General features: G+C 45.9%; 9 protein-coding genes across 9 annotated transcripts; 4 read left to right on the forward strand and 5 right to left on the reverse strand.

Annotated features, from left to right (window-relative positions):
- Positions 1 to 51: 51 nt before the first annotated feature.
- On the reverse strand, positions 52 to 4,437 carry N7479_008733 (Tetratricopeptide-like helical; the record flags this gene model as incomplete). The annotated part of the gene is made up of 3 exons (XM_057256426.1): positions 52 to 1,683; positions 1,745 to 4,126; positions 4,177 to 4,437. 3 exons carry the CDS (start codon positions 4,435 to 4,437, stop codon positions 52 to 54), a joined length of 4,275 nt encoding a protein of 1,424 aa, XP_057103884.1.
- A 1,978-nt stretch (positions 4,438 to 6,415) lies between these two features.
- Positions 6,416 to 7,555, forward strand: N7479_008734 (uncharacterized protein; the record flags this gene model as incomplete). Its single annotated transcript, XM_057256427.1, has 2 exons — positions 6,416 to 7,063; positions 7,115 to 7,555. The coding sequence occupies 2 exons, from the start codon at positions 6,416 to 6,418 to the stop codon at positions 7,553 to 7,555; spliced, it is 1,089 nt and encodes a 362-aa protein (XP_057103885.1).
- Positions 7,556 to 11,554: 3,999 nt separating this feature from the next.
- N7479_008735 (uncharacterized protein) lies at positions 11,555 to 11,800 on the reverse strand (the record flags this gene model as incomplete). Its single annotated transcript, XM_057256428.1, has 1 exon — positions 11,555 to 11,800. The coding sequence occupies one exon, from the start codon at positions 11,798 to 11,800 to the stop codon at positions 11,555 to 11,557; it is 246 nt and encodes an 81-aa protein (XP_057103886.1).
- A 1,177-nt stretch (positions 11,801 to 12,977) lies between these two features.
- On the reverse strand, positions 12,978 to 14,081 carry N7479_008736 (uncharacterized protein; the record flags this gene model as incomplete). Its single annotated transcript, XM_057256429.1, has 1 exon — positions 12,978 to 14,081. One exon carries the CDS (start codon positions 14,079 to 14,081, stop codon positions 12,978 to 12,980), a length of 1,104 nt encoding a protein of 367 aa, XP_057103887.1.
- A 942-nt stretch (positions 14,082 to 15,023) lies between these two features.
- On the forward strand, positions 15,024 to 16,255 carry N7479_008737 (SEC14 family lipid-binding protein; the record flags this gene model as incomplete). Its single annotated transcript, XM_057256430.1, has 4 exons — positions 15,024 to 15,181; positions 15,235 to 15,376; positions 15,430 to 15,819; positions 15,887 to 16,255. The coding sequence occupies 4 exons, from the start codon at positions 15,024 to 15,026 to the stop codon at positions 16,253 to 16,255; spliced, it is 1,059 nt and encodes a 352-aa protein (XP_057103888.1).
- Positions 16,256 to 17,230: 975 nt separating this feature from the next.
- Positions 17,231 to 19,033, forward strand: N7479_008738 (uncharacterized protein; the record flags this gene model as incomplete). The annotated part of the gene is made up of 1 exon (XM_057256431.1): positions 17,231 to 19,033. One exon carries the CDS (start codon positions 17,231 to 17,233, stop codon positions 19,031 to 19,033), a length of 1,803 nt encoding a protein of 600 aa, XP_057103889.1.
- Positions 19,034 to 19,540: 507 nt separating this feature from the next.
- On the reverse strand, positions 19,541 to 20,293 carry N7479_008739 (uncharacterized protein; the record flags this gene model as incomplete). Its single annotated transcript, XM_057256432.1, has 2 exons — positions 19,541 to 19,677; positions 19,741 to 20,293. The coding sequence occupies 2 exons, from the start codon at positions 20,291 to 20,293 to the stop codon at positions 19,541 to 19,543; spliced, it is 690 nt and encodes a 229-aa protein (XP_057103890.1).
- An 811-nt stretch (positions 20,294 to 21,104) lies between these two features.
- N7479_008740 (uncharacterized protein) lies at positions 21,105 to 21,647 on the forward strand (the record flags this gene model as incomplete). Its single annotated transcript, XM_057256433.1, has 1 exon — positions 21,105 to 21,647. One exon carries the CDS (start codon positions 21,105 to 21,107, stop codon positions 21,645 to 21,647), a length of 543 nt encoding a protein of 180 aa, XP_057103891.1.
- A 1,506-nt stretch (positions 21,648 to 23,153) lies between these two features.
- Positions 23,154 to 23,901, reverse strand: N7479_008741 (GNAT family N-acetyltransferase; the record flags this gene model as incomplete). Its single annotated transcript, XM_057256434.1, has 2 exons — positions 23,154 to 23,769; positions 23,891 to 23,901. The coding sequence occupies 2 exons, from the start codon at positions 23,899 to 23,901 to the stop codon at positions 23,154 to 23,156; spliced, it is 627 nt and encodes a 208-aa protein (XP_057103892.1).
- Between the last annotated feature and the right edge of the window lie 623 nt (positions 23,902 to 24,524).

Below are 24,524 nucleotides of genomic sequence, written 5' to 3' on the forward strand. Positions count from 1 at the left end.
GCTATCACGAGAGACATGTTTAGCGCCGACAAATTTCCTGTATACCTGAAATTACGAATAAATATCCCACTTTTCCTTGAGTTCTTGGAGCCACTTGGTAACCGGGATGATCTCCTCGCCAACTAAGACATTGCTCTCGCCAATTCTCCGGCGCTCGGCAGCATCATATGGTGGCACATGCAGCACTTCGTGATCCTTGTCACAGACTCTTTTCTTGAGAGTTCCTTCGCGTAGCTTGGTGTAACAGGGCTCGGTAAACCCGGTATGTTCGCATTCTCTGCATACATAAATATCATCTGCGTACGTGAAATGATCACCGCAGCCATTACAATGATCCCACAAGGGCCCTTCGCGTTCCTGCAATGCTGTATCGGTCTCCAGGGAATCTGATTCGATCTCCGGATCGCCATGTGGAACAATCAACGACCAAGCAGCGAGGCAGTCTATGTCCTGGCCCGCAAACATGAGATATCTCGCCAAGCCCTGGTAACCCTGCCAGTCATTCGACGGATCATCGTCAGAGAGAATGTCGATATTGCGCTTGATGTAAACGCGCAGGGTATTTTTGGCCTTTTTTTCGTCGCCTTGAAGCGCGTGATATCGTGCGATGAGTTCTCTTGCATAGATATCAGGGCGTCCATCGTCAATATCTGTGGGCTGATATGAACACAGCTGGTCCAACTGCTCTAGATAGCTAGACGCGGTGTTTGCGTCTCGCATCGCTTCACGGAAAAATACGTTTGCGAGCTTTATACGGACTAAGCCTTTCGTGTATGAGACGAACATCTCACTGGGGGTTCCATCAATCTGTAGGATGCGTACCCACTGTTCGATAGCGAATTCCCTCCGCTCAAAATTATCAAAGCTGTTATCGTAGCAAAGTGTCGCCAGGTTATGCATGAGGAACGCGTAACATGCCCCATGGAGTATTTCTTTGTCGGTGTCGCCCGTATTGGTCGCCTTGGCGCGCTGCTCTTTAGCGCCAACAATGGCTACCTGATAGCTTTCAAAGATAGCATCAAAGGACTTGCTATCAGACACCAGAGCGCGCATTGCCTCGTGATACGCATCACTGGAGTAGAGCTCATGGAACATCCACGTTCGCCTATCTAGACCGGTTGAATCGTCTATTGAGGCCTTGAGTGAATCCAGGAATCTGAGCAGGCCCTCGGAGTTGTTGCTTTTGTGGAAGTATATCGTTATCTCGAACGCCGCGTAGGAGTCATTCGGGTCATTCCGCAGCATCTCCTCATATATAGCAAATGATTCTTTGCTATTACCCAACTCCTCGTTGTACCTGGCCATATCGCGGTCCATTCCTACCAACTCATGATCATCATCGCGCGTCTCGGCACACTTGATTGTGTTTTTTGCGGCCTTTATTTGCTCAATTGCAAGCGCGAATTCTTTCTGGTAGGCATACGAGCTCGCAAGACCCCATTTCGAGAGCCAGTTGTACTCCCGGAGCGAGCATGAGAGTTTGAAATATTCAATCGACTCAGCATATTTCTTGTACTCTCTGAATGTGCAGGCTAGGTTGCGGGTCTCGTAGTATCCTAGGCAATCCAGTCCAAGCTGCTGTCGAGCCCATTCAGCGGCATCGAGAACTTGGGAGACATCAAGACTTTCAGGTTCCGGGTCATTGGTTGACCTTTGGATCCGGGGGTTTTTGCGATTTTCAATCTGATAAATCGATTAGCTTGAAGACCTCGCCAGATTCTGCGCTGCCTTATTAAGGACATACCTTGGTAATATATCCATGAATTATAGCGAAACAGCTCTTAAGATCGTATCCACTAATACCCGATTTCAACCAGAGACGAGCAGTAAGTTTTGCAACGTGCTCCAAAATATCTGCGTCAGGCTCAGACTTGGAACTCAAGCTTTTTACCCAGTTCCATTGATCATTAGAGAGGTTTTTAGTGACCGCAGAGTCTTGAAGCCACTTCAACGCGGCTTCGGCAAACTCGTCCTTGTAGATCCAATTAGACCGTGACCAGTCACTATCTGGTTTCCACCATTTTCTGATGATCTCTTCGTCTGTAAACATGCCGACTAACTGCGGACCAAGAGCTACCTTTTGCTGTGGCTGCGTCAGTGAAGGGTCCGCTTGTCGAAGATGCTCAATGAAATAATACGACGCGTAAAAGAGAAGAGATGTTAATTCTGGGCATTTGTCGTGGTGAATAACCTCCAAGCATGTTGACAGGATACTCAAATGAGCGGTGGCGACGTCCACACCGACCAGACCTTTTTTCCCTTTGAGTTTCCGCTGAAAGAACTCTTCGAACCCAAATTTGGAGAACAGCTTGGGGTCGCAGACCGACTCCAAGAACCGACGGACAATCCTAACTTCAACTTCGCTGACATTGCCAGTAAGATCTAGGTCTGGGTCGTCTTCGGGATTTTCGGACTCATTGTCTCGTAGGAATTCCTCTATTGAGTCCGAGACCAGGAACACATTCGAGGTAGTTGGGATGACCTTGGTCGCGGGATGCGGTTCTCCCATGATCACGAGGAGTGAGGAATATTGGTCAGTTATCTTTTCTGCTAGAGGCCGAAGAGAAGACTCCCCAGCCTTCATAAAGAGGACACCCTCTAGATCTGCTAGACTTTGTGGCCAATAGGAAAATACAACCCATGTGAGGACAACATTCAGGTCCGAGATGTCTTCTTCGTTCAGTGTCTCGTTTAAGAGTTCAAACTTTCTCGCAATAACGTCAGATCGCTTGCCTCCCGAGCGGGATAAGATGTCCCTGATCTCACCGGAACGCTGCTTCCCACTGATCTCATGCAGTAGGAGGCCGATGTTGACGAAATCGCCATGAGTCTGAGTCTTCAAATTTTCTAAGATCTCGTGCCGAAGAGAGAGTACCTGATCCGACGAGCCGCTCAGGATCTCCATCTTTTTCATGCGGTCAATAATGAACTTCTCTACATCATCGTTGTTTTCAGATGCCACATCAATTGTCGATATCCCTCCCCCAAGCTGACTTTCGACCTTGCTCATTGTATCATCTCGTCCAGTCATAACAATGCGGAGCTTGAAGTGTGACCACGTATCAGAGACAGCCTGTAGATGCTCTAGCACTTGGATAAACTCCCTGAGTTCGCTCTTCTCAATTTGATCAATGCCATCCAGGAGGAGGAAGAAGGTCGAGTCACTCTTGTACGACTTGGAAAAGAGAATGTCCCAAAGATTACCTATCTCGTTGATGCCAGTTGCTTTCACGGAGCTCACATCTTTGCGGTAGACAATATCTTGGTCGGCGATCTGCCACGCAAGGGCCTTGAGGGCTTGGACCAAAGATATTCGTTCGTTATCTTCGTCAAAGATATGGTAGGCAGTGGAAATACACCTCATATCATTGTCAGATTGAGGTTGTGCTTCTTGCAGGTATTTGACAATGCTTGCAAAGAGGAACGATTTGCCATATCCCTCGCCTCCGGCGATACCAAGAACTAAGAATGGCGAGTTCTCGGGGGACGCCCACTCAACATACAGTGGATCACTCCGAAGCCACTCCCCGCTCCCCTGGACCTGGTCACCCAAGAGGCGTCGGAAGGCCGTCTGAGCGAGCTTGAAAGTCTCGCTAGGATTATTCAGATTGAAGTCAATACTCCCCAGGAGCTTCTTTGACGCAGTGTCTGCATCTCTCTTCTTCTCAAAGTTGAGCAATTTATCGACTGTCATGTTGATTTTTCTTGTGCCATCCCTGTTCTCAATGATGTTTCTCTCGCTCATCTTTTGTGACTCGAACCCTAACGTTGCACGCATCTGAGACTCGCGCTCAACTAGTGTCGCCAGACGAGCCAGCTGTTCACTCACGCCTTCGTCGCCATCGAAGGCAAATACCTTGAGTGCGATGAAGACCTTGTGGCCCTTGAGAACCTTGATCGACAACGCGCAAATGTCGACAAAACAAACAAGCTCCTCATTGATAATCCTGCGGAGGGCGACGTCCACCGCGTCTGCAGGCAATCGCAGATAGATTTTGCAGCGTTCTAGCACGTCAGAAATGCGGCGGAACAACTCGGCCAGGCTGCTAAAAATGCGTTTGAATTTTGCTCCAGCGTCAACTAGATATGAAATTGCATTAAAGCAGAGGCCGGCAGGTGCAAATACCTAAGTCGTGACTATTAGCAACGTCACTCTTGGAAGTCCTAGTTACTTACCATACTCGCACCCTCTGCGGCTATGCCACCCAGAAGCATGACAAATTTCAACGTCTTGCCAATTGCATCTTTTGCGGCCTTATATTTGTTGTTCTTCTCGTCATCGTCATCTTGCTTCCCGCGAATTTGATCAAGGACCTCATCCACAGAGAATTTCGGCGCTTTAGTGAGGTCGACTTTGGTTGTCTGCGCAAAGGACGTGCACGCCTTGTCCCATGCCTTCTGCAAATTATATTCACCCTCGTCTTGAACTGTAGCCATTGGATGATGTATCGTCTTCGACTTGATCCGAGCCAAGCATGAAATATCCGTTTCCCTTTTCTACCTTGTTGGTTCTCGGTTCTTCCCGATGTCAATAGGAAGCTAGAGAAAGATGAGATTTCTATACCGTGATTTTGGATTTTATATTAGGGAGGCTGAAAACTAGGGCCCTAGCGCAAAGCGGCTGGAGTATGTATTGTTCGGAGAGGGGCTCAGCCTCTCCAAGCCAATGGTGATATTAGGGCGCCTGTATCCAGTCTCACTCAGCAAGCCACGCATCGAGTGGATCAATCAATAACCACGCGGGGAGATAGGGTCCACGGGTAGGTGGGCCGGTCTAAAAATGATTCCGACATTTGCGTTGGGGTTGACGAGAAGCCACTACAGCGATTAGAGCTCATGGGTCTCACGTAGATGTGTGCATATGTGGTAACGACAAGGGGACACGTATGTACCTACATGATCTAAAAAAGTACCGATGTAGCTTCCCGATAGGTCGCCCAGAGCCGTTGATGTTTCCACTTTTCTGTCGACGCTAACTCCTGAATCAGCTTCGTGCAGAACCTATACGAGGCATTATCCAATTGTGTAAGTGATTGAAACCACAAATCGGGTACCTACCCTGGAAAGCACACTCGCTTCACAAGAATAGCAGTTAGTGGGCTGAAATCTCCAGGGCAGATTTGACATGACTCGGTTGTTTAATTTGCGGCTGAACAGGAAGATGTGGACTTCTGGGGTTGTGGTCCAAAATTTGGTTTGCGTCGCGGGATACTGGTCATACCGAACCAATCATCGGTCTCCTGTTAGACCCACCTTGCTGGAATTGAGGCCTGTTTTGCCAGGCATAAATCGGATGTCGGTGCATGAAGCCCGGCATACCGGAGGATTCATTAATCCTTCATGTTTTGTAATTAATATTATGTAATCGAGGCTTCATATAAATTGTACCCGGAAGCCGATACAGAAATAATTCATTGGACCCCCCTATTTTACAATACCACTTGCTCCAACATCGGAATACATTCGGGTACTGAATTATCGACCGTCATTGTACTTGTTCATACCTGCCTCCTCTTCTAAGTGAGGTAGTATCTATGGTATATGCTGTGACGGTTAGTGGGGCACTAGTGAATTGTTCTTCGACTTCGGGGATAGTTCCTGCGTTGTTTAGTCCACTCATCGCGGCCCTCTGTTACGCCATTTCGTGCGATACGTGTCACTTGGGCATACCCCTACGGTAAGAAAGAAGAAATTCAGACCTCGGGACGAACCTTGGTAAAATCAAAACTACTATGCCTATTCTAGCAATCCTTATTGTAAGAACCATAGAACCTCATCCGATCCGGGCCCATGAATTGTAAAGAGTAAGCCTTTCTTGATGGCAGAGATTGTCCTTTAACCTGACAGAAATCTGTACGACCAATGTATGGTAAAAAGGACTCATATGGATGACTAACTATAATATCGTGGACACTTATAGTATCCTAGGGACCAAATGTCATATGATATTCTGCGTGAATTACCCTGTCTCCACCATGTATTGACCTTGGACTTCGACTCAAATCCCAATGCTCGCTTACATAACGCCTGAACATTTAAAAGAAAGAAAAAAAAACAAGAAAAGGTGATATGTACTGATTGTGGTGGGGAGCCTAAGCGCGGGTAGAGAGAGATTGAAGGTGAGAGAGTTATGAGTTAACAATAGGAATGAACAAGAGAGCAATAGAAATAATAAACAGAAAAATAGACAGGACCAACGGAATCCATGGATGGTCGCCGTCGCCCAATTGGGAAGGCAGCAAAATCATAGATATAAACACCACCCTCCTCCCCTTTCCTAACTCTCCTTCCTTTTTTCCTCAAACAACGATCACCCTTCTGATTTCTACAGCTCTGCTAGTCTTATCTGACCGAGAAGTGACGCTATCAGTCCCCTCACTTTATACATAGGCTGACATTTTGTTCTCTTAGCAAGATGTCGCAGCTACCAGGCTCAAAGTCACCCGCAAAGCAACCTACGGCCGCAAGCCCAAGCACTATCCCTATCTCGTTCCCAACCAAACCAGTCTCGACCAGAAAGCTTCCTGACCTTGAAGCAGCGCTGAAGAAAGTAGCTTCCGCACGGAGTAAGTCTTATGTGCGAAAGATTGGTATATTGATCCGGTGGGAAAACGATGAAACTGGGGCAGAGAATGATACAGTGACAATGGAATCAATTCTGAAACCGCTTGGGGTCCAATGTGATACATTTGTGATCCCGAATTCGGACAAGACACCAGCCTGGAGCCTGCAAGAGAAACTCAACAAACTCCTTGGACAATGTATCCGGTCGTCACTACCTTCTCTGTTCATTTTCTTTTATGTTGGTCATGGTGGCCTTCATGATAATACTCTGTGCTTTACGTCACATCACAAAAGAATTCTGTGGCGGTCTATCAGAGGTACTCTGGAATCTGCACAGTCAGTGGATTCTCTGGTAATACTCGATTGCTGCCACGCGGCTGCTGCAATACGGCAGCCTAACTCGACAACGAACATTCATATCATTGCGGCATGTGGAGTTCATGAAATTGCGTCCGTACGCTCAAATACTGCTTCGTTTACCCAAAGACTATTCCGCGCCGTGCAAAAGTTTAAGAACCAACAGAATTTCACAACGGCTGAGTGGTACTAGCAAATACAAGTCGAAAAGCCTAAGTATGCCCCCCACGCCGTGTTTGAAACGTTTAGCGGCACCAGAGAAATCAGCCTTGTGTTCAGTGATACTAGTCGATCCCGTCTCCCTCGGCCATTATCTGGAGTGAGCCAAAAGCAAGTGCTGGTAAAGCTGACGGTTGAGGGACAACGAGACGCTATAGATAGCTTTTCAAAAGCCGTTCGCTCACTCCCGCCGAATATGAAAGTTGAGATTTGCAATGCATTCGAAACCGATGCCTCTGTTTTCTTTATCTTACAGATGTTATGGGAAGGGTGGGTTCTGTGGACCAGCGTTGTACATTTGGACTTTGTGGGTGTAACGCTCGGCCCTGATTTACTCTCCCGAAAAGCTATTCCCCCTGCTTCAGCCTCTGGGGAGAATTTGCCTCCTGAAGACCTCTCTTTCAAGGAAGCATGATAATCTTTCTTTTTGATATTTCCGTTTCGCTTGGCTTGCAATTTGTTCTGCTTCGCTTTTGCTTTGCTCTTCTATGTCTTTTCTGTTTCTCTGCTTTTCTCTATCCTCAAGCTAATTTGTCGCACTCAGTGGCTGACTAAGATCGGCGCTCTCAAAGCAAAGTGCCGATATGTTGTACATCGTACGTTTATCCCTATCTCTCATGCTACAAATTACATATCTCTTTTTATACCTCATGGTTAGGCGAGCTAAATGATATTGGAGGAGAAAGAAGATAAGGGAAGCCAGAGGCAGTTGTAGGGGCGTGGATAAATGAATAAGTGGTCGAATACGCAAACGGTACGAGTGTAAGTGGGCAGGTGGATATAGGTGGAGAGTTGGTTGAATAGACCAAGAGTCGAATAAATTAGCTAAGTTGCCAAATGTACGAGTGAACAAGTGAACAGATGAAAAGTATCTGGATGGACAAGTGGACGAATAGCTGGATGTACGAATGGACGAATGGACGAATGGACAAGTGGACAGGTGGTTAAATGGATAAAGATTGTAAGGTGAAGGTAAGATTGTTCAGTTGGATGAGGGCCCCCGGGGTGTCCCCTTAGTCGACCCTGGTCCGATTGGCTGCATATACTCTTAAGGCGCTACGGCCAAATAGCCCTATATGTGGGAGAATATAGAGCCATTTTACCACTAGGCCATAACAAAAACCAAGGTTCCTGTTCAAGTTGTCCGAGTCTGACATATATCACCTGTAATACGTACGCAAATCCTACGATATTCTAGGCAGGGGGTGTGTTTTCTCTTATTGGTCAGTGCCGGCTATGAAGGCAAGGTGGGCAGATCCCACAGGGACTATTCCTGGGTTATACTCCAGGTTAACCGCTGCATTTCGCTGCACTCAGGCATTTGCAAGGGCATGAGTACTTGATAGCGATCAGTCTCTTCGATTTCATTGTGGTAGGTTGTGTTATTTAATCAACCAACTCTTTACAATGATGTACGTCACTCTCCCCTATCATCATTGAAGAGCTATCCTAATGTCGGAGAGTATTGGAAGGAATAGTTACCACACTTACGAGACGAGTGACATATAAAGGTGATGGCTATTCCCATAACCTATCACTTCTGTGCTTTCCTAGCTCAAGTCTCTATCGTGGTCTCGCGACTTCTCATGGGTTATTTTCAATCGCATTTTTGCATCGATCAATATACATTCAGTCTTGAAGCAGCCTAAACCTTCATCCAAATCGGAATCTTCTCAACAAAGATTAGCTGTCTTGAAGCTTTTGGGACGACTTACTGCGTATTTATTCTTATCTGGAATGTATATCAACTATATCTCTAAGTGTATGCTTGTATTTCCCTGCTTCAATATTTTATCTCAGCTCCTTATGGCACTGCCTCAATAGTCAACCACTCCCACTTATCTTCGTCTTCAACCCGCTACAACCACAAAGGATGTCGACCAATTCGGGTTTGGAAGGCTATTGTGATGTCTGTGAACATGCGAATAATGGACATACAACGGCCCCGTATCCGGCTCGTGGCTGCAAAAATAGATGGAAACGCTGTCAAATCACTGGCGGTTGTTTCAATCGGTCCAATAATTGGAGTTATAGAATGTGCTATGGGTGCAAGGACCATCCCGCGCTCAAAGACAACCTCGATTTCGGTGAAAGTAAAATCGATGTAACTTCGCAGCAGAATGAGGATTATCAAACTACGCCCACTGCTGGTGGCGATACTTCCAGTGGTGAAATGAGTCCCCGATATGAAATGCCTATTGCCCCCTGTTTGGTATCATCTTGTCGAGGTATCAAATTATAGTCTTTTTTTTTGGTTACGTATGGCTTTCAATTCATTTATAGGCTTTTATTCAGCATTATCTCTTATAAAAGAAATATTCTATAGTGGAGCAATGGTAGTTCTAGGACGTAGTGACGGCACATAGCTTTTGAGACTCGAACCCAAGCAAGAGAAAATGAATAAAGGAACCCGCACAATTATCAGAACTTATGAAACGCTAAATACTAATGCCTTTCATCCACATTTCATGGGTACGTTCCCCGCAAATCGAACTATGCTGGGGGGTAATTTGCATTCTAAATGTAACTGAATTCGAAATTATTCTATTGTGTCAAAAGCCACAGAGATTTTATTTCTGCAAGATGTTCAAAATTGAATATGAGTTCGTCATGGAATGTTCAGCACTCCAATGAACTGAAAATTTAAGCAGAAGCTCAGGGAAAACCCGATTGGATGTCTGGGTGGCAATGTTTTCGAACTTCCATATTCCAATTCAAGATATGACCCAAGTCTGGCTTGCATTGACTGTCCTTCAAAGAAGCACGCTGGCCAGAATTTTGAAAAGGATTAACAATCCACGGATTATTCTGCAGGCGCCTAATGTGCTCAATCTTCGAAGCCCCATCATCAAGCCAAAGGCCATCGTCATAATCTCTATGCCAATTGAAAAGATGAGATGTCGCGCTGCAGGATTGGTCGTTTGCATCCTCGCTCTCTTGGGATTTCAATCTTCTATGTCAATACAGAACAATAAGCACCCAATTGTGTGTAACTTACTTTGGAAGATCTGCCTGGTCATATCCAATCGTGTCAATGCATTGCGAAATGCGAAAAACACTAGGTTGATACTCATATTGGTCGCTTGCACAAATCTTTTCTCCTGAATAGAGAACCCAGAAATTTGCCTATGACTGAGGTATATGTTTGTGCTCCCTGTGAGCAAAAATCCTCAAGACTGAGATTGTTCTTCGCTGTGAACCCAAAAGGGGGAGCGACGCTCCACGGCACTGGGACTTCTGGTCGGTAATAGAAAGATATCTGAAATTCTTCCGCTCGGGGAATTGCTGTATTGATCACGCAATCGGTTTCGTACGTGACTTATAGAAATGTTTAGGTTGTATTTGTCCAAATAGCAGAAACAATGCAAATGGGAGGTAGGCGCTTGAGAGATATATTCAATAATAGTGGGGCCTGGTTATATATTACGAGAATATACTATAAGATGCTTAACTGTGGGGTTTTCGATGAAATCGTATCTAGTAGCCTCTGATAGTCTTGTTTAAAGGGCGAACTGAGAGCCTGTCTGATACCTAAAGATGCAGATCCAACCAAATTGTACGGGATGGTTGGATCAAAGAAGGCACTGCAGAGTAATGAGTCCATAGTATCTTGGGTAGCACTTAGGGTTATCCATTTATCAATTGTTTGGAATATCTTATGGAATACGGTTGGACCTTTTGCAGAGGCGTTTGGAGGCCGAGAGATCATTAGGGGAGGAGATAATTTTGAGCTTGATAAATTCCGCGAAGGAAGCAGTAAGACAGAGGCGAGCCCAACGAGCATTTCCCTTTCGAGGCTATCTGAAATGCAGAAATCTAAAAGAATATTGAAAGCAACCGACGAATGCGGTAATAACGGAGCCCATTCGTAGCTGTTCGCGCACTATATAAGCAAGATTATACAGAAAGGAGTGCTGAGTTAGATACCTTTTTTCGTGGCTTTTAGCTTCACGTTGTAGCATCCACGGGGAGTATAAGTTAGCCTCCCCTCTCTTCACTCGAGCTTACCAGCGACCTTGTATAATGAGTTCCCAGAAGTTTTCAGTCATTGAATCGCCACTATCATGAGAGAGGGCACAGTCCTCGCCTGCGGACTGGAGGATTTCAACCCAGCGAGAAGATAAAATATACGACCAAGCCAAGATAACGCTTGTCAGATACGTCGGTCGCAGCTCCCGGTTTGCAAGTGTGACACTGTATACTGGTTCTTTGGTGTTGGTTTTGTAGATAGTGGGCAGCGGAAACCCAAGACATTGTAGATAATCGATGGTCTTCCATTTTTGGCAGCAATCGGGATAATCCGAGGTTTGAAGATACAAAGATAATTTTAACACAAGCGGCGACCTTTTTCCGCCTACCAAGTCGATTTTCTCCGGAGGTTTATGGAAGAAAGGGGGGACATTCTTCAGCAGACCTAGAAATGCATGTCTAGGGATTTGAATGCTCCATCACGTCGGGATGCTGCTTCACTCCAGGAATCTAGACTGGCTTGGCGACATGAGTGGAATTGACTTTCTGGCGGACAAATACCATCACCAGGGTACCAATCTTTATCATCGCTGTTTTGAGAATTTGATGTGGAGCTCGACTGGTCTAGGTCTTGGTCTTGAATAGGCTGGCTGTGCTGGCTGTGTTGGTTTTGAGGTTCCAGTGCTTCCATTTCGTTTGGCTTTTTTCGGTGAGTGACTTGACGAAGAAACTAGAAATCATTCGAGAGGCGTAGGGTGTGGAAGCGACGTAGAGGCGGTGAGGTGGATGCCTAGGGGCCTGTCCTGTCAATTTTGGTACCTGGGAAGGTCACATGCCAGGCGGTTCTGGAGCCCCTCCAGGGTCAGTCTGCGAGTATGAACTGGCGGAGTATGAATGGTGACCAAGGCTACATAAAGTCCCAAATGGGCCCCGGGGCTTATTTTCGCTTAATCAACACACCCATCCCATCACTTATGTACGTAGCTATTCAAGCCAAACTTGTTTGTCTTGTTAGAGACATTGGGTTACTGGTGATGGAAGCATTGAATTTCTTCATATATCTACAACAAATGATATCCCGAGGACGCCCAAAGAGCGGGCGGAGGACTGATAATTGATTGATCTCATCCAACACGATCTCGCCAAAGTAGTTGCATCTGTCAGTATGTAAACTATATCGGCACGTCACTGAATTAGTTTGAGGATCGCATAGATCACGGCAGGCTAAGGCTAAGCAAGCTATGAAATTTGAACATTACCTTGTCTTTTACTCAGATATATCTTACTTTCACCTTCAATAGCCTCCACTACTCGGTTCACTATTTCTACTCAACCCCCCCCCCCCCCCCCCCCCACACCAGAGGCAAGAGTAGGTTTGTTCAGTGGTATGAATTATCAGGCAGCTACTTGGAATTAAGGATCAAGCATCATTTCTGAGAAACTCTTAATACTTGTACCTAATTTTTCGAGCTCTTCCTCTAGCACTGAGTACATAGTACATAGTACATAGTCTGCTCAGTCTAGGGCCGGCGTTGAAGCACCCTCAGGTGGTGCATGAGACCAAGTGAGAGATTGATCCAGCTATATGTTCATCTTATCTCTCACTCCCATTGAATCCAGCCGCTTGGCATCCCATATGACATATCCCCAGGCCAACTCTTCACGCTTGACCCAAGATCGAGAATTGCCAATGCGTCCTCCATTCGAGGCTAGTGTCCACCCCAGTGGTGGATAGATTCCTTTTGGGTCTTCCACTTTGTCACCCTGGAATGTTGCCTCTTCCAGTGATATCTGATGCAGAGCCGTTCGAAAATAGCGTCTCTCATGAATGAACCAGCTGAATGGATCCCCCATAGCAAAGCATTCTTTCATTGAATCAACGTTGATATTTTGAATGGTCCACCTGGAGTGTGAAGTATGTGTATCCGTGAATAGCAGGTCACGGAAGCGCCCAAGGCCTCGTGAGATCGTCCCAAATAGAATCCCGTGTGCTGTTGGAAGATAGTGTTAGTTGTACTACATGCAATCATAAATGTGGGTAGCTGGAAAATCTCACTCAAATCTGTCAGGAATCGGGTCCGCTGTAGGAAAAAGGGATATTGGTATTGTCGGGGGAATGGCGAATGCCCATTCCAGTCGACAGGGAGAACACGTTCGTAGGACCCTATCACAAACTCGTAAATGCAAACGATTCCTTCAATTTCCCAAGGTTCGAAGAGTGACTCAAGCAATGCTGATACCTCCATTGCCGCGAATCCAGGCGCACCTCTGAAGTTTCGTCCGTTGTAGCCATGACCGAACAGGTTGCAGCAAATTTGGAACCGGTAAAAAGCCCGCAGTAGGCGCATTTCTTCAATTTCACGCAAACCGCCCTTCTTCTGATCATAGGGAACATGTAGTCCAACCGTGAGAAATGTCGATGTACAGTTGATGTATTTCTGCATGAGAGGCTGGATAATCAGGAAATGAAACTTCGCCAGATAGAGGACTTCTTCCAGCGTGAGCTCTTTGCTGAGAGTCACCGCCTCACTGAAGGGGGAGTTGTGGGAGGAGGAGCGGCCTTGCCGATATGCTTTGACGAACTGTTTCACGGTGGGTTTAGTGCGTGTGTCCCAAAAGGTCTTTAAGCCGGACTCATACACCGCGCGAACCTCATAGATGAGACTGTTACTGCGCAAGGTTGCTGCAAGGGATCGACACAGAACCCATTTTCGGTCCAGCAAGTACTGTTGATGAAATACTGGAGATGCATGAACCAAAGATTTCAATGCGTCAAGTTCCATCATGGAGAGCAGGTGTCGTCTGATCTCAGGCGGGAGACTTTCTAGAGGCGCGTCGAGGTTGGGATTGGGATTAGTTATGGTGTGCTTCCATCCCTTTGGTGCTGGGTTTGACGGCATGAGAATGAGGGCGGTTGAAGCTGCAGTTTCGGGTGGATCTGTATCCCGTGGAGAGTACTCGGAAGGCTGCATAGTGTGTCAAGGATTTTCGTTGGGACTTCTGATATGAACGGCTTTGTTTGGATCAAGATGTGTGTTGAAGTGAGATAGGTAAAGATTGAACATACGGCAGGGACATGGATGAGACGGATAAGATCAAAGAGATGGATGGTGGGAGTGAAGGGGGTTGGAAGATGAGAAAATCTCCTCATAGTCAAGAAGCAAAGGTCGAACAGCTCAATTATCTGAAGCAGGAACAAAATAACGAGGTGACAGACAGACAGAATCAACTGACCTCGGTAGTTGCTATTCGCGGCCCATGGGGAGTATCCGTAGCTGTGATGGTCATTAATGATCACAGCAAATTGAATGCAATCTTCAACTACTCTACACAATGAGAGATTATGCCTTTACTCCTAGGTAGAAATTAAATATCGCAAGCCTGCAATTGACGAATATTGGCCTTACTAGGGATCCATGGATAGCACAAATATACTATATCTCATCTTTTCGCACACCCCCATGACCATTAATCTCACCACCCGGTTTTTGCAATTTGTCTCTTTCTCGGGGATTTTAGATTATTGCGAGTGCATATTCTCAGCTTCTACATGACACCTGTCACATTGCATGATGCTAACCAAATTAAGTTAATTGTATTCACACTCATGCCAAAGTGTTTGAAGTGTTGGGCCAATTTTCAACTCAACTAGCAAGCAATTTGCATAGCCCAAATCGCAACTGTAACTTGGAAGACCACAGTCCTGCTGTGAGCCGGTGCCCAGATGACCCAGCCAGTCGGGTTGGATATCCTCCGCGGGGTACTAAAATGTGTCAGCATGCAGATTATTTCAAGGTTGTGGTCGCGTAACAGGTTCGCATCAACCTTATATTGTCCCCTGGATCCTCGTTGATAGTGGCACTCTGAAACTCGTGCAGCTTATTCAAATCTTTATACCCTTGATCATTTTCCTCATGGCCGCTGATCAACCAAATCTCGGCATTCCGCCTGAGCATGAAGCTTCGTTCAAAGCATTCACTCAATCTACGAAAGAAAATGGGGTTTTGAATCGGCCTGAGAGTCTTGAGAGTCGGGACCTATGCGATGGGCTATCAGATCCTCCCACCCTTCTGTACGTCATCTACACAAGATCTAATTTCTTCCTCGTGGTGCTGACCACACTAGACGATTTCTAGTCGCCCGTCAATATAACCCTGATGGTGCTCTCAAACAGTTCATAGAGGCCTGTCAATTTCGCGAAGAGAAGCACATCCTCAGGCTTTATGATTTAGTCGACATTGCCGATTTCGAGCAAGCTCGTCAAATTGTGAGTATGAATCGATCTTATTGATGTTGGTATGCACTGACAAGCCCATCTAGTACCCCCAATGGACTGGTCGTAGGGACAAAAAAGGGTTACCCATTTGCATGCTTGACCTGGAGTATCTTGACAAAGCTGCTCTCGCACGCTGGGAAACGACGCGCAAAAACAGTCCTTGGATATATTCCCAATCAGGAAAAGTCGAATCGCCAAAGCCCGATATGCTGCAATTAGCCTCTGTGTACCATGACAGTCTCATTCGGTTCATCCTTCCGCTTTGCTCGAAGATGACAGACAGGCCCACCCCTTTATTCCCGGTCACCAATTCGATTTATGTTGTTGATGCATCGAATTTGGGGTTGAAGCAAGCATGGGGGTTGAGATTCTTTGCCCAAGAGATCAGTTGGTTGTTATCAACATGTTACCCGGAGACTATTCAACGTGTCTTTGTAAGTTGCTGGTTTATTTGGTCTGGTTGCATCCTTAGACGTCTACTAATGCTAATTATTATAACAGGTATGCAATGCGCCCTCATACTATGCCACTATGTGGAAGTACCTTAAGGGCTGGGTCGACCCTCATACTGCAGAAAAGATCGTAGTGCTCCTGAATTCAGAGGTCCTTCCTATCCTCCGGGAGTACATCGATGATGCCAATATCCCAACCAAGTTTGGCGGTCAATTTCAATTTACCCATGGAATGCTTCCAGATCTCGACGATAATCTCCGGCAGCTTTTGAACTTAGATGCATCGAAATCTCTGCCTCCTGGTCCCTTGAAGTGGATCCAAGAATCAGATGGTAGACGGACTGCATTGGCTGTTGGTAGCAATGGTGACTCTGAGAGAAACGACAAGATCGCAACACTTGATCGATTTGGGCAATAACTTCAATGTTCACTACATACATTGGTGCCAAGGTTGTTTGGAGACAGATCCATGGATGAGATATATGCTGCCTAAGGCCATATATATTCTGCCTGAGGCAGCAGGGCCTTAAATGGTTCCAAGGTTGGGTCCAACCTTCTTCTAGTTGGGGATTGACTTTGAGAACTGTGGACTATACATAATCAAAAATTAAGGGGGAAAATGAATGACCAGCACATTTAAAGGAAAAAGAAACTAAAAAGGAACGGAAAACCGGGAAGTGACTCTATTTTGTAATCTAGTTACGACTTGACCATGAGGTAATGTAACCGTAGGTCCAACCGCTCGCTTCTTGGCAAATTAAATTGGTCCAACGGTAGCTTACTCCATAGATCATGTCCCTTGATATTGCATATTGGCTTGGAATATTGTATATTTCCTAGTACTATATATGATTGGCACCTGTTGTAGAGCATATATGTGATCAATTAGATCAAAATAAGATCGAAATAAGAGTTGGAGGGAACGTGGTCCCCACTGGACACGGGCAGAGCGGACGATCTTTATCTTAAAGGGGCCAGATGGACCCCAATTAGACCCACATAGCCACGCTTCTCTTGAACGAAAATTACCTATTTTGGTTAGACCTGGGTGTTACTAATGGATGTCCGTGTTGCCCTGCCCAGGCGAGAGAGATAGCGAAGATCGAATCTGCTTTTCTCTTTTCTGTGGTACGCTTCTCTCCTTCTCCTTCTCTTTGTCCTAATCAAAATCTTTTTGAAAATATGAATGAGTGAACTTTCTATACCCGTGCCGCCCTGTACTCATTATACCCCAAACCCTACTTCATAGCTATCACGAGGCTAGCACCCCACCGGAAAATCAGTCCCAAGCAGGGGGGCGGTATGATCGCACTGAGCTGCCAGCTTGCGATTCTCACGGACGAAACTCATACAACCCCAAGGTCCAAGGACTGAAAAAATGGCTATATTCAGGATGCCATATATGATGACGACATTCAACTCGCGTGCAGGCCGAGTCGCAGTGCTTGCAGTATTCTGTATCATCGGCCTTGTTTGGATCTTTCCCGGGCATGGGAATCTACTGTCGTCAAATTTCTATGCAGGGAATGGATACAATAGCAGCCACCCCATCGATGCTCTTATCGATACCGGAAAAACTGACCTGGACGAACTCTTGGGAACACAGTCACACAACCTTCGAAGTGCTGCAGAAAAATACCGAGCGCGCCGTGGCAGACAACCTCCTCCTGGATTTGGAGAATGGTACGAGTTCGCGAAGTCGAAAGATTCATTGATCATTGAAGAATTCTTCGATCAAATCTATCACGACCTAACTCCATACTGGGCTCTCGAGCCGAAGGAATTGCGCCGACAAGCTAGAAGCCTCCCTACCCGCATCACAGTTCGCAACAAAACCACGGTATTGAAGACCGATGAGCCAAGAAGTTGGATGGACTCGTGGTATGATCTGGTGTCCAAATTGGAGAATGGACTCCCCGATCTCGATATGCCAATTAATGTCATGGATGAGACCCGGCTCGTTGTCCCCTGGGAAAAGATAAATGAATACGTTCAAAAAGAGCAGAAGGATCGCGTTATGATGGAGCCGAGCCGTGTGATCTCCGAGTATATGACTTTGGCCGACTCGGATAGTCAAGACCTGGAACCTTACGATGCTGGATTTGCAGTTCCTGGCAAGGGAGGCTACTGGGAGATGGCACGGGTTGGCTGTCCACCCGGAAGTCCTGCACATAAGAGCAACCTTCCCAAGGTGGACTTCGGTACTCCACCTTGGGAATATGACAATTTCGAGAGAATGTCATACCACGGCTATGTATCCAACTTCACTCTAGCCAAGGACCCCTGTGTGCGCCCAGAGATGCAAGTTTTGCACGGAACCTTCCTTGAACCAATCTCTGTTTCAACCTCGCACAAGCTGATGCCACTGTTCGGTGGGTCCAAGCTTCCCATGAACAACGAAATTCTCCTTCCCCCAGCGATGTACTGGGCCCAGAACGACCATTATTCCGGCGGGGAGAAGGAGCACGGCGGTCCCTGGAGATCAAAAACAAACAAAGCTATGTGGCGAGGTGCTGCTACCGGAGGTCGGGCTCGAGAGCCGAACTGGACGGGATTCCAGAGACACCGATTCATGTCCATGATGAACGCGACATCAGTGGCTCAGGCTGAGAAGAACCAAAGCCACGGTATCAACTTCAGACTTCCGAACTATGCCGATTATAAGTTGTCCGACAATGGCTTTATCCCGCAGCTTCTCTCGGAATATACCGACACAGGCTTCAACCACCTGGTTTGCACGCCTTATAATGAAACGGACCCGACTTGTCCGTATCTCGATCCATACTTCGAGGTCGCGCCTGGCATGCCAATGAAAGATATGTACAACTTCAAGTATCTGCCCGATCTTGACGGGAACTCTTTCAGTGGCCGGTACCGCGGATTCATGTTGTCCACTTCCCTCCCTATCAAAGCTACTATCTACAATGAGTGGCACGACTCGCGGCTCATCCCTTGGGTACACTTCGTTCCTATGGATACCACCTACATCGATGTGTATGGAATCTTGGCTTATTTCCTCGGCGGTCGTGATCAGGCAGCTCGGAAGATTGCCCTTGCTGGGAAGGCTTGGGGTGAAAAGGTCCTCCGACGGGAGGACATGGAAATCTATACATATCGACTTCTCTTGGAGTATGCTCGCATCTGCGATGATCGGAGGGAATTCCTCGGTTATGTCGATGATTTCAAGAGGTCTTGATTGCTGCCAAGGAATTGGTCTCGGTACGCATGCGTCTAAACGCATGCGGTCAAACCCCTCAGAACCAATCCCACTAGGTTGGAGCTTCCATGATCATCAAGCTTTTTCATAAAGCAAATAATTGATCTTGCTTTCCTCTTTTGGGTCAGTACAGGAATCCCCGACTGCTTGGGCTTTCTCGGCTTCGCCCTTTGGCCACTGGCCTTGATGTCTCCACCCCGACGTCATTGGACCTTTCAGACTTCAGTCTTCTTATTTCTACGTACCTTTTGTTCTAATATATGAATGACCTTATTTTCATGTGATGTGTGTTGAATGTTTTTACTTGATGATTACTGATACCATGGGAAGGCTCTTTGCTTAACTAGTACATGATATGATGTACATAAACAGATGACCTTCGCAATTTACGATTTGTTATTTGTCTCCTTACATGCTTCTTGACAAACAGATAATTACTATAATCGAAAGGAGCATTGTACCGCAAAATCTGGCATTCTAGTGCCCTTACTCTTTCCACTCATCTCTGCCAAGCCTAACAATATCAGCCTGTTCCAGAACCCAGTATTTCGACGGGGCTTTTCCTTCTTCGACCATACGAGCAGCTGCCACAGCTGCTCTACCAATAGTCGTTTGATTTTGACCTGTTCATAACTGTTAGCTCTGACCTTTTGAAAGCGTTCAAGTATTAATCAGCATATCCATACCAACTTTATCCTGGACACTCTGTCCCAGTTTCTGAAGGCCCTCCACAAACTTTTCTAGAAGAAAGGCCTTAGATTCCTCCCTACCGATAATCATCCCCGGTCTCAGAATGATAGCATTATCGAAACCAAGCTCCTTGATGGTATCCTCGACGCCAACCTTCATCTTCGAGTATGGAACCCAGCCCCAGAGAAGACTTCTAGTGCCTCCACTAGAAACATAAACATACGTCTTTACTCCTGCCTCCTTAGCTGCTCGCGCGTTCTCCACACATAAATCATGATCGATCTTCCACTGATTCTCGATACTACCGGCAGTCGCTTTTGTAGTCCCGACCGCATTGAAAACCGTCAATACCTTGGGGGACAGAGATGAGATCATGCTACCCCATTTTGAGGTGTCGCTTTCCTCGAGGGCCTGCAGCTTAGCTGACTGTGCTTTTGGAAGTCTCCTAGAGATAGTCTTCACTGTTGAAAATGCATCTGTCGCGAGGAGAGTTTCCAGAATCTGGGAGCCAACTGCTCCTGTGCAGCCGAAGACTGCTGCTGTCGTCATGGTGGAGGTTTGTGGTATGTTTCGCACTGTCTTGAGAGACAGACAACCTCCTTCCAGAAAAGGGAGGGAGGTCCAAGCGTCTGCGACGGTTTGATGGATGACGTCACCTATGTTACCCACTCGTGATACTCCAATCCTTCCACTATCGACATATTAGATGCAATGATATATGTCTCGTTCTTTAGAGAAATTTCCAATTCTATATTTTCTCTCATCACAACTGAGCTATCTAAATATTACCACCTAGCTGACAAAAAGCTTGAATGCGATCATAGTTTGGCCAAGGTCGCCAGGCATAGCTCTAGCTAAATATATATGTTTAGCTAAGTTCTGTTCGCTGTAAAGAACCAGGTTCTTCTTCTGCCTCTTCGCTCTAGTCGAACTCTTTTCGATTCTTTTCCATCGAAATCAAGATAGCTTTCAGCCCGTCATCTCTCCAGAATCCGTAAAATAGCAGTAGAACATGGGAGAGGTCGCTGGAAGGCATTTGTATCGAGTCAACTTTAGGCCATGCGCTGCTGATAGAAGTTTGCTTGTTTTGAGACCGTAATTTTTTTGATAGGATGTCCATTTGTCTATCTGGAAACTTCTGAATTTTGGTATCAAATTTGGAAGAGAAGCACAACATTTCACAAATCTTACGCCCTATGCGGGATTTTCTGCCAGCCTCGCGCCCTTCCTACTACATAGCTTAATGTCGGAGATAATCAACTATTAAATTTGCTGCGAGAGATATTTAACTGCCAAAATGTTCCCGGCAGAATTCACAAATGATAAATTTTGGCAATCCTACACATTTCACTATCCAAAAATGAACGAACTCAATTTTCGCGTCGCGACCGAAGAGGACGCCGCCCAAATCCACCAGTTGGTGGAATCTGCGTTTCGCGCCAAAGACAGCAGAAAAGGCTGGACGGATGATCTAAATCTCCACTCGAACTTTCGCCCAGAAGTCCAAGAGATTATCGACATAATCATCAAACCGGACAGTGTCATGTTGATGGCAACCAACGATCAAAATATACTTGTCGGCGCAATCGGGGCTTCTAAACGTAACGCCAACTACGGTCGTCTTTTTAGACTTGCTGTTGATACGAGCCAACAGCGCGGCGGAATTGGGCGTCAGGTCTTGACGTATGCCGAAGACTACTGCCAACGGACTTGGGGTGTTACGACTATGGGGTTAGACGCCCTTTCGAATCGCCAAACTCTTATCTCGTGGTATTTGCGTTGTGGATACAAGACGACGGGCGAAACGACACCCTTTCCTCGCGAGAAGTTCAAGAACCTGGCGTTGCCAGATGACCTTTGTTTTGTTGAATTCGAAAAGATTATGGGAATGGATAGCACGTGAACTTGGAACATACACATGGACCCGGTCACATGGGCACGTTGGCTATATGGATGGAACCATTCCAGGCTTGGAAGGCGCGAGTTCCTTTAGCCACATGGAAATTACGATCCGATTGAACCTTCATACTTTTACCAGGCAAAACTTCTGGGCCTTACCAGGTCGGGGGAAGGGCAACCTTGATAAATGGAAGATGGGTGGGATTGAGTACCTGCCCAGGTACCCCAGAAAGGATGGAGACATGCGGACTAAGCATGAGGGAGAAGCACTGGACTTCTATGTCAAAGGATATACATATTTCTAGAAACTAGGTCATCAAACGTTGCAATAAACTCATCAGCTGTGAATTTATTTCGTCTTCGATCCTTCTTTCATTGCCTCGGGTATGCATGACATTTGGGCACGTCTAATCGGATTTTATACGAGATAAACGACCTGTTTGTTGACATGTCAACCGAGAACGGATTTGAATCACGGAAGCCTTCTGCCATAATCAACTTGTAATGCAATATCAGATGGTATGGTCCCCTAAATTGGAATAGCCCCTGTCCTATTCCCCTTATAAAACCAGATAATCAGTACAATCAATGGGATGCTCCACATAATGGACACCGCTCATCGCCATTGTGTATCCTCTTTTGAGAGAAAGAAATATTCTTGCGAACAGACACTTGCTCAAGATCGCAAATTCCGTTCTTTACACTTGGTTCGGCAGAAACATTTGAACGAAGGATTATCTGATTTAGCATAGGGAATTTTTCACGAGTGGATGCCAGAGTCCTGAGGAACAACAGTTTTTCTTTCTCATACATACATGTTGTCACTGTGAGTTCTTCTATATATCTGGGGAATATCGACGAAGCCCTGACAAGGTCGGTTACTTCTTCAGCACCTGGTGTCACTAGCACGAGATCTGGCAATTCAATTTGAGTAAATTGCAGCATAGTCATGGATAGACCCTCGCCCTTCGTTGCAAAGAGAATTTGCAACCCCTTTCCAGTTAAGCTCATCTGGTAGTAAACTGGTATAATCTTGAGACGTCTTCATCGTGGCAAATCGGCTTCTGGCCGCTTTTGGGGAGTTTCTAAAAAAGTGCAATGTGGGAACACAAAGATGCACCCCGCCCACCATGTTCATGTTAGGCGTAATCATGTTGGGCGTCGAATAAATTCCACGCAAGTTTCAGCCTCAACAAGCTACCTGTGGCTATGCTTGCTACATAAGCTTTCTGAGGTAAGGCAAGAGACCTGATATTTGTCTGGGGCCACAAGCATGAAGAAATAAAATTCCTCTCGGGTCCGATCTAGGAATGTGATGTCCAACTTCTAATGTTTATACAAACATACGGTATTTAGTCACAAGAAACATATCTCGGACGGGTTACCACCAAAGAGACCTTCCTTGTTTTTATATATGGAATCAATGGAGTGTTTTTTGTGTTTGACCATAAGTAGGCGATTAGAACATTACAATCATGGTTTGTCTTTTGGGAGAAAAGAATTGGCATCTTCATTCCTCCTTGGCCTCATGTAAATGCTGAACAAGCACTTGACAAGGCCAGCCTTCGAGATCCAATCTTTCGGATGGCTTAAATCCTTGAGACTCATAGTATTTAGCCAAATTGCCCTCGCCACCTGCATAGCAATCCACCCGTAGTAATGAGATTCCGGCCCCTTTGGCGAGATCACGCGCATGTTCCAAAAGGCGTTTGCCAATCCCATTACCAGCCTGTTGTCGATCCGTGACTAATAATCGCACATAAAGCTCAGGCTCCGAGACGGCGGCCACATAAGGCATCCTCTCTCCAACAGCAATTGCCCCTATGATGGACCGTGGAGCTTCTCCCTCGATGGCTTTGGGGGGTATATCGGAGTGTTGATTTTGGTCCATTGCCGTCCCATCCGTAACTTTGATAGCAAGCCAAAGGCCATGGCCGGTTGTTGCAGACTCCTTGAGTTGTTCAGCGCGTTGTGGATTCTCCGAAAACGGTGTTGCTCCCCACTGCCCAATTCCGCCACGCGACACCAACCATTTAACTGCGGTGTCTAGGAGATTGATGACTGCCGGAACGTCGTCCACTGTTCCCCGCACAATGGCAATGTCGTGTGATCCATTATCAATAGTACTTTTGAAATTTTTAGCGAATATCGGTGAATGGGGTTTTATTTTTGTCCTTCATTGAGATTGTCCCACTCTCATCTACCTCTTCTTCTGGATGGATTGGCCCTTCAAATCATAGCACTTACTTTGATGCCATTTATCCAAAATTAGGATTGATATGAAGAGAGGTATTTTTTGAATAGCCTTGATACACTAAACTGATTCGGATGTTTTGCAGGTACCCAAACAAGGCATCACCCTACTCTTATACTACCAATATTTTTCTATAGCCCCCAAATTTGTCTCACTTTCGGGTCATTTGTTCAAATCCTATTGGCTAAGCCTACATACCTAGGTGCAGTATACGGCAGCCGAATTGAACCAAATTTGACAATGCTTATTAATACATATATAAGATTCACCGCTGGAGCTTCCGCCTTTTGTAATATACAACATAATACATTCCATCAATCCTAAACTTACAGAGTATATTTCTTTCTAACAACAATCTAAATATACCGCCAGCTATTAATATTATTAAGCCCTATATAAATAGATTATCGCTCGCTCTCTACTCCGTAGTGCCCTAAGGCATACACTGTATACACTGCACTAAAAGTCTTAGTACCTCAGGTATACACTGCAATACACCAAGCATTTAAGAACCTGAGGTACGTATCGTACTTCACTAATTTTCATAGCTATTGAATACTATAAATTAAAATATAAATTAGAAAAAATTAAGGGAATTGATACTCGCACCCATAACTATATATGTAC

This window comes from Penicillium vulpinum (assembly GCF_028829585.1).
Source record: "Penicillium vulpinum strain IBT 29486 chromosome Unknown utg000004l_segment0_segment0, whole genome shotgun sequence".
In the NCBI taxonomy this organism is placed as follows: Eukaryota; Fungi; Ascomycota; class Eurotiomycetes; order Eurotiales; family Aspergillaceae; genus Penicillium; species Penicillium vulpinum.